Raw genomic sequence first — 14,137 nt, forward strand, 5'->3', positions numbered from 1 at the left:
TTAGGTCAGTTGGTTCATGTATCATGTGTAACAGGCTGAGAGAGAGTTCGTGCCGGCGAAAGAGTATTTAATCTAGATGTAAACATTTTAGTTTGGCATCATAGGCGTGATAATAGATGCCTGTCATGCCAACACTTCCACTTCCCGTCAGAGAGTGAGTCAGGCAGCGAGTCACACATGGTCAGGTATCATTGTACATTTTTCAGTACTTAAATAGTAGCAGGGATAGTTTCTGTGTACGGCTGTCAATCGATTCAAATATTTAATCGCGATTAATCACGATTGTCTATAGTTGATCATGATTAATCGCAAATTAATCACACATTTTTTATCTGATACTGAAACTGCAGCCCAACAGGCAACAACAGCTGTCAGTGTGTCAGTGTGCTGACTTGATTATGACTTGCCCCAAAACTGCATGTGATTATCATAAAGTGGTCATGTCTGTAAAGGGGAGACTCGTGGGTACCCATAGAACCCATTTTCATTCACATATCTTGAGGTCAGAGGTCAAGGGACCCCTTTGAAAATGGCCATGCCAGTTTTTCCTTTTCCTTGTAAGTTTGGAGCGTTATTTATCTTCCTTACCGGCAAGCTCGTAGGACATGGTTTATACTAATGGATTCCTTAGGTTTTGTAGTTTCATATGATAACAGTATCTTCACTATCTTCAGCTCTAAAGCTGCATTTAGCGTTAAAGAAATGAGTGGTGTTAAAACAAATTTTCATTAAAGCGTTAACCTTGACAGCCCTGATTCTGTGGTATTTGTTTTTATTGTCTCGATATAATAAATGAATCAAATGTCACATTTCAATGGTGAAAAATTTATTGAACTGAACACTGACTTCCTAAAAGAGGACATAACTGATGATGAACAAAATTAAAAAATGATCCAAATTTTTCAATTACATTTTGTCCAGGGATCAATTACATGCAGGTCCTACATTAGCCCTACTGTTGTCCCACAAAGACAAAAAACACTTCTCAAATATTGATTCATCTGTTGAAATTAAGCTTTCCTCCGATCCCTTTGGTCTAAAAAATAAAAAGTTCCTCTGTGCAAACAGCAGAGAACATTTAACACAACTCTGTTCATATGTAAACCCTGTGACATTCATTCTCTGCCCTCTAGACAAGCAGTGTAAACTTGTTTTCTTCTCATCTCGTAGAAAGCAAATTAAATCCAAGACCTCTTGTCCAATCTACGATATTTATGATAATAAAGGCACGTAAGCAGTAGCTGGCAAACTAAACTTCTGAACAGCAAAGTAACCATTTTCACATTCAATGTGTAAGTATGGCCTAAGACAGTGTCGCTAAAAAGAAGGAAACAAGTTGCAGTGTACCGACAGAATAACAGAATAAATAAACACGAAAAGCTTCTTTCAACCGCTGAAAAATGAGAAACAATCACAATGTGTCGACTTTAACTTCACAGCCACCTAAAGAGGGAACACTTCTTGACTGAATATGAATCAAACCCTAAAGCAAAAATAAAGAACTTAAATATCTAGCCAATGCTGGAAAGCAGTTCTGAAACACTTAATGAACCTTGCTTTGCTTTTCTGTCTGGCTCATTCACCTTAAGATTGGGACAAAAATGCAGCAGCTTCCTCATTCCTCATTTTCTTGCACTAAATAAATTTTACTATATCACGTGTGTGCATGTCAGTTAACATCAACCTGGCACGTTAACTTTATACTTTTGACTCTCTGGGATACCCAGTATATGTAGATCATGTGTTGGAGGTCCCCATGGCTACATTACAAGAAATATTAAAGAGAAGTAATGGTAAAAAATAACAGAACAGAGAAACTTTGCTGTAAATGTGAATGTTTTTGAAAAGTGCTAAAGTGGTTTTAGCAGTCATAAATTTAGCTACTATGGCTATCACTTTGTCCTATTGCTTGTTTTTTAATTCTTTTTCCCCCCCAAACCGGTTCCTGGTTGTTCGGCACATCTGCTGTCAACTGACAGTTGGTTAGTCGGAGGATGAAAAGTCCTTCAGATGTAGAAAACCAAACGCTCAGGGGCTTTCAAACACCACTGCTCTGTCTGTGTGTGTTTGTGTGTGTTGGCTCAAATCTACCAAAGAGCTGCTGACTCAAAACTGGTTTGACCTGATCTGATTCTTATCACTGAAAGAACCGGGATCCTCATCCACTGGGATAGGACAGCTACACTGCGACTGCAGGCAAATGGTATCTTCAAAAAAAAAAAAAAAATGTCTCAGCATTTGTCTTAACCTGCTCTGAGTAACGTCAGGTCTGTCTTCACGCCGTCACATGACAGAGAGGTATTTAGCTGACAACTTATATAATACTATATGGATTGTAAGAATATATTTAATGGTGCTCAACGGAATTATTTCTGCAAATACCATCTCCTTAAAGCCCAGTTTTCTTTGAGTGATCTAAATATTTTCAGTTTGAATTTACAGGATGAGTTGCAACATGCACTACATATTGAGAAAACACTATACAGCAGAGGAAAACCCACACAACACGTTACTGAAGGACTTTGCATTAGGAGGCATGACCTGACAGAGGTAGGTAACAACAACTAAGTCCAAAAATGACGTCTAGCTTATAATTAAAGACTCCGAGGGGACACGTTTATGAGAGGCACGACCACTCTGTACCAGAAGCTACTACAATTACAGCTCAGAAGAGGAGAATGTAGGCAAGAAATGTCCTATAAAACCATATTTCCATCTTTGTTTATTTAAACTGTGGCGGCGAACTTCCACAGGGCTTCCCGTTCAAACTCCTCCATCTCCTCCTCCAGGGAGTCGTCGTCCCCGCGCCCGCCGTCCTCCAAAACGTCCACCATGTCCTCCAGGATGTCCGCCACGTCCTCGGCGAAGTCGCTGAAAAGAACCCTGTCGTGGATGAAGCCGCCGTCCTCGAAGAACTCGGCAGTCAGCTTCCTGATCTTGTCCTTGCTCTCGGGTGAGGAGCCTTCGAGCTTGCTCAGGTAGCCCTCCAGCAGCTCCTCGAACTCGGGCAGCTCCACCGGGTAGAGCCCCTCCTTGGCGGCGCAGTCCTCCACGGAGGTGCAGCCCAGCTGGGGGCGGATGTTGTGCCTGAGCTTCTGCTCCTGGTCTCTCCAGAAGTCGCTGTGCTTGTGCTGGTGAGGTTGGCGGGGCTGCTGGTGGTGGTGGTGGTGCTGATGCTGATGCTGGTCCTGATGATGATGGTCGTGGGAGTTCTTACCAGGCTCGCTGTGCCACGGTTTCTCCTTCCTCCTCTCCTCTCTGTCCACTCTGCGCTCATCCTTCTTCTTCTCCCAATCGTCCTGGTGTTTCCTCCAGGCCTCTTTGTGAGAGTTTTGCTTCTGGGACTTCCACTCCTTCTCCTTTTTCTCCTCTTTGTCTCTCCATCCTCCCTCCTTGCCGTGCTTCCAGTCTTTCTCTCCTCTCCACTCTTTCTTTTCATCTTTCTTCCAGTGGTCGCTATTTTTGCCCTTGTTCCCTTTCCACTTGGTTTCCTGCGGCTTCTTCTTCCCCCACCTCTCCACTTGTTCAGAAAGCTTCTTCTGGATCTCCTCCAAACTGTCCCTCACTCGTCTCCTGTCGCCCACGTCTTTCTTCATCCCCTGCAGCCTCTTCTTGCTCTCTTCCAGGAGACCTTTCTGCCTCTGGAGTTCTTCCTTCAGCCGTCCACCCTCATGTGTGTCCTTCCTCTTCTCAGGTCCAGCTGCTTTCTGGTCGCTCTGACCATCTTTGTCACCGGGCTGAGGGGCTGAGCTCGAGGTAGCTGGGGGCATTTCTTGATCAGCTGTGAAGGATTCAAGAAATCAAAGTTAAAATGGGTTTTTACACGTATAAACGTTTTTTATTGCCAATGTGTGAACAGGTTGTAACCTAACCTAAAAATGAGACCTTCTCTGATTTACAGAGGTGGAGCCGTCTACCGCTCTCTTTAGCGGGGAAGGGTACAGACTATCAAAATGAACATCTCATATATATTTCAGTGTCTTCCTATCTGTCTACCTAGATCGTTTTTTAACTCTTGACAGTGTTATATCTTCATTCATCTGGGCCGGTAGGCACGCGAGAATTGGTAGAACACTGCCACAGATGAACAGGTCCCTGGGCGGGCTGTTTACCTAATCTCCTTGGTTATTACTGGGCAACCAACGCGCACAAGATCATGCTTTGGTTCCCTCTATCTCGTGGCAGTTGGTATCAGATTGAGGCTGATTCCTGCACTTCCTCCTCACTTCAAGCCCTTGCTTGCAGCACCCTGCCCCTCTCCCCTTCGCAGTACACGTCTAACCCCATCGTTATTGGCACTCTAAAAATTTGGGCACAGATTAGGCGGCGCTTTGGATGGCTTACTCTTCCTCAGGCGACCCCTATGTGCCATAATCGTCTGTTCTTACCAGCTGGAATTGATCCTAGATTTACCTCGCTGGAGAGGAAAGGCATCCACTGCCTGGAAAACTTGTATACAGACAACCTGTTTACCAGCTTCCATCAATTGCGTGTTGCTTTCAGTTTAGGGAGCTCCGAATTTTTTAGATACTTTAAGCTACATAATTTTGCTAGAATTCACTCCCCCCAGCTCCCCCAGTTCCCACCCCCCACAGGCGTAGACTTGGTGCTTAAAGCAAGAACCTTACCCAAGGGCCACATCTCCTACTTCTATGACCTCTTATCACCAGCAGATGAGTCTATCATTAACAGGATCAGAACCGACTGGGAGAAGGAACTGCAAATTACCTTTTCAGAAAATTTCTGGGAAAAAGCCCTCAGAGCTGTCAACTCATCCTCCAGCTGTGCCAGGCTCAGCCTTATACAGTTTAAGGTGATACATAGACTCCATTATAGTAAGGCTAAACTCTCCAAGTTTTACCCAGATCGATTAGATGATAGATGCTCACAAGCCCCCTGTGATCTGACTCGTATGTTCTGGTCGTGCCCCAAATTGGCTCAATTCTGGCAATTGTTTTTTGATACGGTCTCAGAAATCTATCTTTGGTAGACCTCCAGACGGAATCACTACAACTACTATCCAAACTAACACAATTGATATTATTCAATTGTATTTCGTTGACTTAACGGCCACACGTGTCAGTGTAAAACAAGTAATTTCTGATTCTTACAGAGAGTCCCTTTAACTGAAATCAAAATATAACAGCCCAGATTTACATTAAATGATGTGATTCACTTCATCATACCTGTGAGCTGGCTGAGTTCGGTCACCCTGGACCTCAGACTCTCCAGCTCTGTCTTCAGCTCGGGCAGAGATGACAGCTCTTCCTTCAACTTCACGTTTTCTTTTTCCAGATCTGCTCTACCCTTTTCATCACCGCTCGCTGCGAATGCTGTCAGTGCTGACTCGAGTTCTTCTTTCTGAGACTAAACAAATAAAGAAAAATAGCGACGATCACAATGCAGACAAGTGCTGTTGTCAAAGCCAGGATGTGCACATCTTGGACAATAATCAAAAATGTTTATTGAAAACATGCTGTCTATATATTGCAGTGCATTAGATCATCATGAAAGGATAAAATGACATCATTAGCATCAATGTAACCGGTATACTGACCTGTAGTTGAGCCTCTAGCTCAGCGATTTGCTGGTTTTCCTGTGTCAGTTTATCCAATAGCTCTTTCATATCCTGTGGATCACTGCTAAGCCAGTCCTGGATTGAAAAATCATTGGCATATGAATAAAACACATACTTTTAAATAATCTTATTTAGCATGTGTCTTTTAAGTTTTAAGACTCACTACAGTATAGACACTGAGATTGAGTTGAGTGGAGTGAGAGACAGCAGGAACAGACCTGGCTTTGTTCTCCATCACTCAGTTCAGAGGCGTCAAAGTCACCTGTCAGATAAGAAAACAACACATCTTTCACATCCAGTCTTACAACAGGCATTCTTATTGACACACGGCTGCCAAGATGTCATACAACCGCATATATAAGATACCTTTGTTGTGAAGGGCATTCTATGAGCTCAGGCACTACCTGTACACAGAAACTGTTTATTTAAAAGAGATATTTTGCAAGCAAATTGCCAGCAGTGGTTTAAGTTACCCCTCAACATCCAGTGAGTCCTTCATAACCGTGATGAAGAGTGTTATTGTACCATTCAGAATGCGTGTTATTTGCAATTTTCTGCTGCCGCTGCATGAAGTGTCAGGCCAGATAAGTGCTTGGACGAGCTATTGAGCGTTAGCCAGCAAGCGCAGAAGCTTACACTGCTGTCTCATCTGTAGTACTAGACCTACCATTATCCAGGTCATAGAGGAAACCTGTTGACATAGTAGAGCTTAGTCAACAAGATCTAAAAACAGACATCTATCTACTGCTGACAGCTGCGAATAAATGTGATTATGTCATTTGTAAATACTAACATTGTCAAATTAGCAAATGTGCAAATTTTTGACAGTGTTTACGACAGGTGCACAGATCCTCAGATAACATAAGCATATTTATTAGGTAATAAATACGATAAACATGATTTCAGTCTTACTGTTAATGACTGTGACTGTGAGCAGAAGTAGTGCCTCTTACTGTGTCGGACGATGAAAAGCAGAAGCAAGCGAGCAGGCTCAGTTGTGTGCTAGAGGAACTCACCTGAGAGGAAGAGGGAACCTAAGAAGAGCAGGATCAGAGAACCCACAATGCATTTGTTCAAGGAGAACCACGGCTTTTCCTTCTTCTTCTCGGCCAGCCTGAACTCCACTTCCTCTTCCTCGTCCTCCTCATCTGATGTCCTCGGGACATTCCTCCTCCTCAGTCCTTCGTCAAAGCCGCTCGTGTCACCAACGCCGCTTATGTTGCCAATATCGAAGATGCTGGATGCTACTACGGGAGGGAGAAATATAACAAGAGGAAGAAGACATACTGAGACATGAAAAAGCAACGCAGCAGAGGACCGTCACATTTTACAATGTATTCTTGAGAAATGACACCGAGCTTAAAGTTAAACCATGTGTATTTCAACTGTGGCCCAGAGTCAATTCAACAAATCACCTCGACATCTTTGACTACAAAAGTGTCAGAAATCATAATTATCTACTGGCAGACTGCCTCAAGCAAAATACCAAAATCTAAGCGAATACAAAACAACAGTGTGTAAACAGAAAGAAGTCGGTGCTGCTCGTGGAAATGCATGACATTTTCCTCACTAAATTACAACAGTAATTTCATGCATGGGTGTTTCTTCATTTTCTCAGCGGGGTGTTCGCCTTCCTGTCACACTGATAAATCACTTTCCAGATGCTGGCGTGACACAGACAAGAAACATGTTAACCAATTCTTCTGCAAGAGCCTTCTCATTTTCTGCTTCTATTGACTAGTGCTGATTTCAAAGAGCGGTAAACCGCTTACGTTGCACAAGGCTGTGTTACCAGCGGGGCCTAAGAACCCCCCAGGGGCCCACAAAAAACACAAGTTCATTGTGTTGTAGCTTGTTTGTGGTAATATGACAAATTGTAACTTTGTTTGGGGTTTAAGCGCTTCTACAGTATAAACTGGAATGATAAGGGCCTTAAAACAGGTCCTGCTTTATTACCTGATATCGAGGCCTCTGTCTTGAGGAGGAGGCCTCTGCCAAATCTAGATTAAAGGCCTCAATATTTCAGCCGATATTGTGCTCATATGGTGCATATTCTCAAATCAGTTTGTGTCTAATCGTATATTACCACACAGCACATCTGGAGCCATGTATTATTCCACTAGAGAAAAACTGTACACAATAAACAGAGATTGAGAGGAAATATTTGTTTCACTTGTTTTCTTCTATGGCATTTTCTTGTTTCATTATATCCTTCCTGTCTGGAAATTGTTTTGTTATACTATTATGGTTTCTTTTTTTTTTTTTTTTTGCTTTTGTCCAGCTAGTAGCAAAGCATGAGGATGGGGATACACTTGGATGCAGACAGGGGCAGATTTGAGTGATTTTGGAGCCCCAGGCAAACGCCGTCTTGCTCTACTTTTCATCCTCTCTAACTGGGAATGTCGGTATGTTTGGGAACATTTGGGAATGTTTGTCTATTGCCTGATTTATCATGCTTGAATTATCATAAGTATTTGTGTAGATTGATCCCATACCTTCTTCTTCTCTCTCATACTGAGTTACTGTCTCAGAAGGCTTCATCTCCTCCTCCTCCCCTGCCTCCTCCTCTGCCTCCACTGAACCAACAGTCTCTGGTGCAGGACTATCATCGATGGGGCTCTCTGTCACGAGGCTCTCTGGGACTTGACTCGGTGGCTCTGCGCTCTCTGGAACGAAGTCGATATCGGCTTCAACATGAGAGGGAGGATCAGTGGCTGTGAGGGTCTGTGTGGGGATGTCGACCTCAGGTTCAGCAGTGAGGACAGGACTCTCCGCGCGAAGCAGCCCGATATCAGCGGGCGTATCAAGCGCTTGTTCTGTAGTGACGGGGATCTCGGTCAGAGGAGGAGCAGAGCAGAACTCCTCGGGCTCGGCTGACAGGAGATCAGCAGCAGGAATATCAAATGGAGCCCCCATATCAATGTTGGTGACGAAGGGGGTGGCTCCCAGGGGCTCGTTGTCACTGGGGGAGCTGGTTACAATGTCATGGATGACTGGAGGCTGACTCTCCAGGTCAAGGTCTAGAGGATCAAGAGGATCAAGAGGATCAAGAGGATCAAGAGGGCTGGGTGGGAGGGGACTCATCCGGGTAGGACTAGACGGGATGGGACCCTCACTGGACTCCGGAGAGGTCTCTTGACACACCTAGAAATTAGGGCAGTAAAGTTATCTGTGAATACCTTTATATCATCCTTTCTGTGACCTTCATTGTAATCAAGTTGTTATTTTTAGATAAAGTGCCATGATTCTTTTTTAGCACATCCATTTTCCCTCAGCCTGTATTGTCTACAGTACTTCTCTTTCATTTAATTACTTCCTATGCTGCTCAGAGTGATGATTTCAAGAGAACAGGTCTCAACTTCTCAAATTATATTGGGCGTAGGCACTGGCATATTAAGACTGAGCAGTGGTGGCGCCACAAATGTTCTTTTGCTGGTTTAATGGGGTTGCTCCACTTATCAGTGACGGTGCTCTGAAATTTAGGGTTTCCCATTAATGTGCCGTGTTTAATTTCGATTTAATTTCACACACACATACGCAGTACCCGCTTCGCAACAGTTACAATGTCATTCTGTGTTAAAAACAGGGCGGCATATTCAGCTCAAGGGATGTAGATGTAAGGTTCACAAGCCTGCCTACGCAAACACACCTCAACATAAAATTTCACACAATTATGCCGCAATTATGACAGGGCTTGCACACCAGCAGCAAGCAACAGGCAGGTTTGTGCACACTTCCGCCTCAGATTCTGAGATCAAACTCATACTGCCTACCAACACCTCAACCAATGAATCAACAGTATTGCTTCCATAAATTGTATGAATGAGCATTGCATAGTGTTCATGACCGACCGTGGTGTTCAACGAGAGAGCGAGACTAGTGTAAACAGCTGTTTCTATGCACCTCCCCCTGTTGATTTTGAGTGATTATCGTGAATGCTCTGACTAATAAATGTAAATAAATAATGCTTTGTTTGTGATGACAGTGTAGTTTAGTTTTAATAGCTAACACCCGTTGTCCATTGTGCTCCAGGCCCTGTGGATTTCAGATGCGTTCTATGACTTTTTCTCTCCTCCTAACTAACCAGAAACTCATGTGCATGCACACTTTGACTCTCACAAACACACTCAATAAAATGTATTCTAAGGAATTAAACAATAAAAATGATAAATAGACCACAGAAATAAACCCCAGCCCCTCCCTGGTGCCGCCGATGAGACTGAGGCAGTATTCCAGTCACCTTACTGAAAACACTAGAGCTGCAACGATTAATCGATTATTTATTAACTATTAAAGTAATTGCCAACTATTTTTATAATCTATTAATCGGTTTGAATCATTTTTTGAAGAAAAAAAAGTCAAAATTCTCTGATTCCAGCTTCTTAAATGTGATTATTTTCTGGTTTCTTTACTCCTCTATGACAGGCTTTGGGAAAGACTGATCGACAATTTTCACCATTTTATAGACCAAACAACTAATCGATTAATCGAGAAAATAATCGACAGCTTAATCAACAATGAAAATAATCGTTAGTTGCAGCCCTAGAAAACACATCACACTCTACTGAGGCTACTTTCAGTGTACCTCCACATTTCACCCTGTGTGGTTATTAAACATACGGGAGCAAAATGTTAACTGTAGAAGGAGCTTCTTGATTCTGAAGTACAGGTAACAAAGGTGGGTTCTATAAATTTGATGTTATAGATCTGAGAAGTGTTCTGTCAAATTCGACTGCACCTATGCTAGAAATGTTTTATTGTCACGTTGTCTACATCAGGCTGGTTATAACAAGGTAAATATGCTGTAGGGGGATTTTGACGCTGTTTAATTGTCTAATTTATGCCTTCACTGGATTAATGCTTAGTTTACTGTGTACCAACCTGATGGCCTTCTTCAGACAGGACAGTTTCTACTGGAATGTCACTCGCAGCAGCTCCTGAAACAACATTCACACAATGTCAAATCTAAAAATATCAATCAAAGAAAAGCAACCTGTTATGCCTTATAAATGTTGATTCATTTCACAACCCGAGCCAGTAGCCTCAGACTTGTCAATACCTGTCACATCCTCAGACAGACTCGGGGCGTCACCCAGGCTCTCGGTGCCGTCATCCACCGGCCCGACATTCTCAACAGCAGCTTCCTGTGGAGTCAGAAGATGCATGGAGATTAATCTTCCTACAAAAGCTTACATTAACACCTACAGTACTCCCGTTGGCAACACTGCCCTTGAAATTTACAGCACAGGCATGCATGCACCTGCACACAAGCCTGGCCTAGGAAACATATTAATTTTTCCCATTAATCACCTGTCACTGTAACTGAATCGTGGGATTTTTTAACTTGTATCAATAAAGTAGATGCTGAGTCGGCTTTCTCCCGTAATGATTTTTGAAATACTTGATAATAGCAGCTACAAGTTACAGCTAGACTTACATTTAACAACCATAAACGTCGAATGTGATTGGTATAAATGTTGACATATGTGATATATATACTCAGCTGTCATATTTAATCTCATTTCAGTGATGAAATATTATCTCAGTATAATAAAATTAAAATGGAAGCTGTATGTATGCATGTTTGTCCTTCGAGTTTCTTGACAACCGTTCATCTGATTGACTTCCCACTTGGTGTGTGTATTGCTGAGGACCCAAGGAAGGGCAGTGTGAAGTTGTTTGGATGAACGGTTCTCGAGAAAGCTGCAAGCAGCAATACCAGAGGCCTAGAAATCAGCCGAAGGCACCAGTGCAATAAAATGCAACAGCACCACATACTACAGACTCCTATAACCTTCATAAAGGTAGGATTTATTGCAGGGAGTTGTAGTAGTTGGGTGTACGTAATAAACTGGCAATTGAGTGTACAATGATATCTGAGGAGGATTTTGTATTACAATATAAATACTGTTGTTCTTAATGCCCTGCAGACATACAGTCATGCACAAATACTTGCACACAGAGTTGAAAAAGATTTGCCACAATTTTAGCATTGTGGGAGGCTTAGGTGTGCAAGTACAGACATGCAATATTTTAAAGGACCTTTCTATTTATGAGCAAGGAACATAACCACCCTCCAAATTATATCCAGGCATAGCCTAGAGAGAACTTCAAGTTTCAGTCTCCTGAGCTGGTTGTCTGTCATTCTTACTATTTATGATATCAATATTTCTAAAATATGTGTTTTTATTTACAAGATACTTTCTGGTGGGAATATTCCTGAGTAGTTCAAAACCTATTTTAAAACAAATATCTCAGGTCCATTCTTACTCAACCCGTCAATCTCTAGATCTTCATCCTCATAAATTCCTCACTAGTAGAGGTCAATTTTCGATAAGATTTAGGGGAACCAAATTATGGAGTAGCTTTTCACATCCATCAATAAACTGTTCATCTGTCAAATGTTTCAAAAGTCGCTTAAAGGGTCATTTAATTGCTGTCTTGTAATTGCTTTGCCCCATGTTGTCCATGTACATTTGTCTTTTTTGATATATTTACTGAATTGTTATTGTTGTTATTTTATATATCTTGTCCTAATTGTTTGTTTTCACTATTATGTAGTCATATTATTTCTTTATATTAATCTTGTCTCTAGGTGGAGGCTTCAGATAAGCCCAGTGGGTTTTGTGCCTCTTCCTGTACTGTATGAACCATCCAGACCTCTCAGGTCATCTGGATCAGGTCTGCTTAGTGTCCCCAGAGTCAAAACTAAACATGCAGAAGCAGCGTTCAGTTTTTATGCACCAAATATTTGGAACAACTCTGAGTTCTTTTAAATCAAAGCTTGAAACTTTCTTGTTTGCTGCTGCCTTTTATTAAACCAAATAATGATCTTATACTGCACTAGAACTTTTACTCTTGTGTGTTATACTCTATTTTAGCTTTGATCCAAATTTTTATTTTTAGCTTGTTTTTATTTTCTAATATTTAATGTTTTTATAACTGTTTTAATTATGTCTTAATGTTCTTTTGTAATTTGTCGCAATGTTCTTGAATGTTTATGTAAAGCACTTTTAATTGCCCAGTTGCTGTAATGTGCTCTAAAAATAAAGCTGCCTTGCCTTGCCTTGCCTATATCATTCATTTATTTATTTTTTTGTTATGTTGTATAGTCTTAAATTGTGCAGAACAAATAAACAAAATAAACAAAATAAACAAATAAACAAATAAACCTACCTCTGGGGAGAGGAGGGTCCAGCTGTTGGTCGAGGAGCCACTGCTGCTGCCTGTGTTGTTGCTGTTGCTGTTGTCAGACATCGCCCTCTTCAGGCTCTACGTGGGCACAGCACGGTGCACACTCAGCTTTCTGGCTTTTCTGCAGACGACGACAGAAATGTCTTTCACTGAACATCCCTCATGCATGCATACACTACACATCATGTCTTGTGGGGAGTTAACATGCATCTAGATGTAATAATCTGACTGGTTATTAGTGTCAATATAGGTAGGCTAAATGTCAAATATGCACAGCTCTGAACATGCAAACAAAATGACTCATTTTCTGCAATATTTTTTGATGGTGACTATGCAAACAGTAGTCTAAGAGGACACACTTGTGCAGATTGGGAGCTCACACACACACATACACACACACATAGGGGATAAAGACCAGATTGTCGTTGATACAAGTTATGTAACGGTGTGTTAGCATCCATAATAAACTGCTGCGTAGCTAAAAAAAAAGGATTTAATCAGAATAAACAGCTTGTTTTCATCATTCATTCACATCCAGTCAAATCTGTGTTGGCAATTAAAATGACCAAAAATGATCATTGATGCAGACACGAAGCAAACAAACGTTAATACTCACCTGTCGACAACACTATTAGCTTCAGTTTAACATACACATGTATATATTTAAGACACACAGCATTAAGGAGGCTAATAGTTGTCGTAGCAACAGCAGTTCAGAGCTCAGTCATCATGGTAAACAAAGGATGGCAAGCTGAGTATTCCCACCTCTTCTTCCGCCTTCTCACAGGGCCCAGCTGCTCGGGAACGCTTTAAAAACACCTGCTAGACTCTTATCACATCAAACACAGAGAAGATTATTTACCAAACTTGTTAAACACCTCAGTTGTTTGCTGTTTTTCCCTTTCAAAACGTGTTGTTTTTTAAGTAAACGCTCCTCTCTCTTCCAGTGAACTTGGGAACTTTGGGAATTCCAAGCTGCGTCACGTCGAACAACGCGCCTCTCGTCCAATGAGATTTCAGCACAGCCTGCGTATGTCCCGCCCCCTGAACCGAGGCTTGACCAATCAAGTAGAAGGCGCCTCTCGTCCAATGGGATTTCAGCACAGGCTACTTAGCTCCCGCCCCCTGAACCGAGAATTAACCAATCAGGTAGAAGGCATCTCTCGTCCAATGGGATTTCAGCACAGCCTCCTGAGCTCCCGCCCCCTGAACCGACTCTGGACCAATCAGGTAAGAGAGTGTGATGTCAAGAGCTTGATTGACGCACGCAGGTGAAAGTAGCAGGTGATGAGCTGCACAGATCCTTCCCTCTGGTTTATAATAATACAGCTTCATGTGTGAACCTAACCCCTCAAGATGCATGCG

At 42.2% G+C, this 14,137-nt stretch overlaps 1 protein-coding gene across 1 annotated transcript; it reads right to left on the bottom strand.

Moving 5' to 3' along the window:
* Positions 1 to 809: 809 nt before the first annotated feature.
* pbxip1a (pre-B-cell leukemia homeobox interacting protein 1a) lies at positions 810 to 13,765 on the bottom strand. The gene is made up of 11 exons (XM_074614132.1): positions 13,538 to 13,765; positions 12,755 to 12,893; positions 10,638 to 10,722; positions 10,460 to 10,515; positions 8,074 to 8,722; positions 6,595 to 6,822; positions 6,246 to 6,269; positions 5,797 to 5,840; positions 5,558 to 5,653; positions 5,187 to 5,367; positions 810 to 3,781 (listed from the first exon to the last, which is right to left on the bottom strand). The coding sequence occupies exons 2-11, from the start codon at positions 12,833 to 12,835 to the stop codon at positions 2,727 to 2,729; spliced, it is 2,499 nt and encodes an 832-aa protein (XP_074470233.1). The 5' UTR covers positions 12,836 to 12,893; positions 13,538 to 13,765; the 3' UTR covers positions 810 to 2,726.
* Between the last annotated feature and the right edge of the window lie 372 nt (positions 13,766 to 14,137).

This window comes from Sebastes fasciatus, chromosome 17, assembly GCF_043250625.1.
Source record: "Sebastes fasciatus isolate fSebFas1 chromosome 17, fSebFas1.pri, whole genome shotgun sequence".
Taxonomy (NCBI): domain Eukaryota; kingdom Metazoa; phylum Chordata; class Actinopteri; order Perciformes; family Sebastidae; genus Sebastes; species Sebastes fasciatus.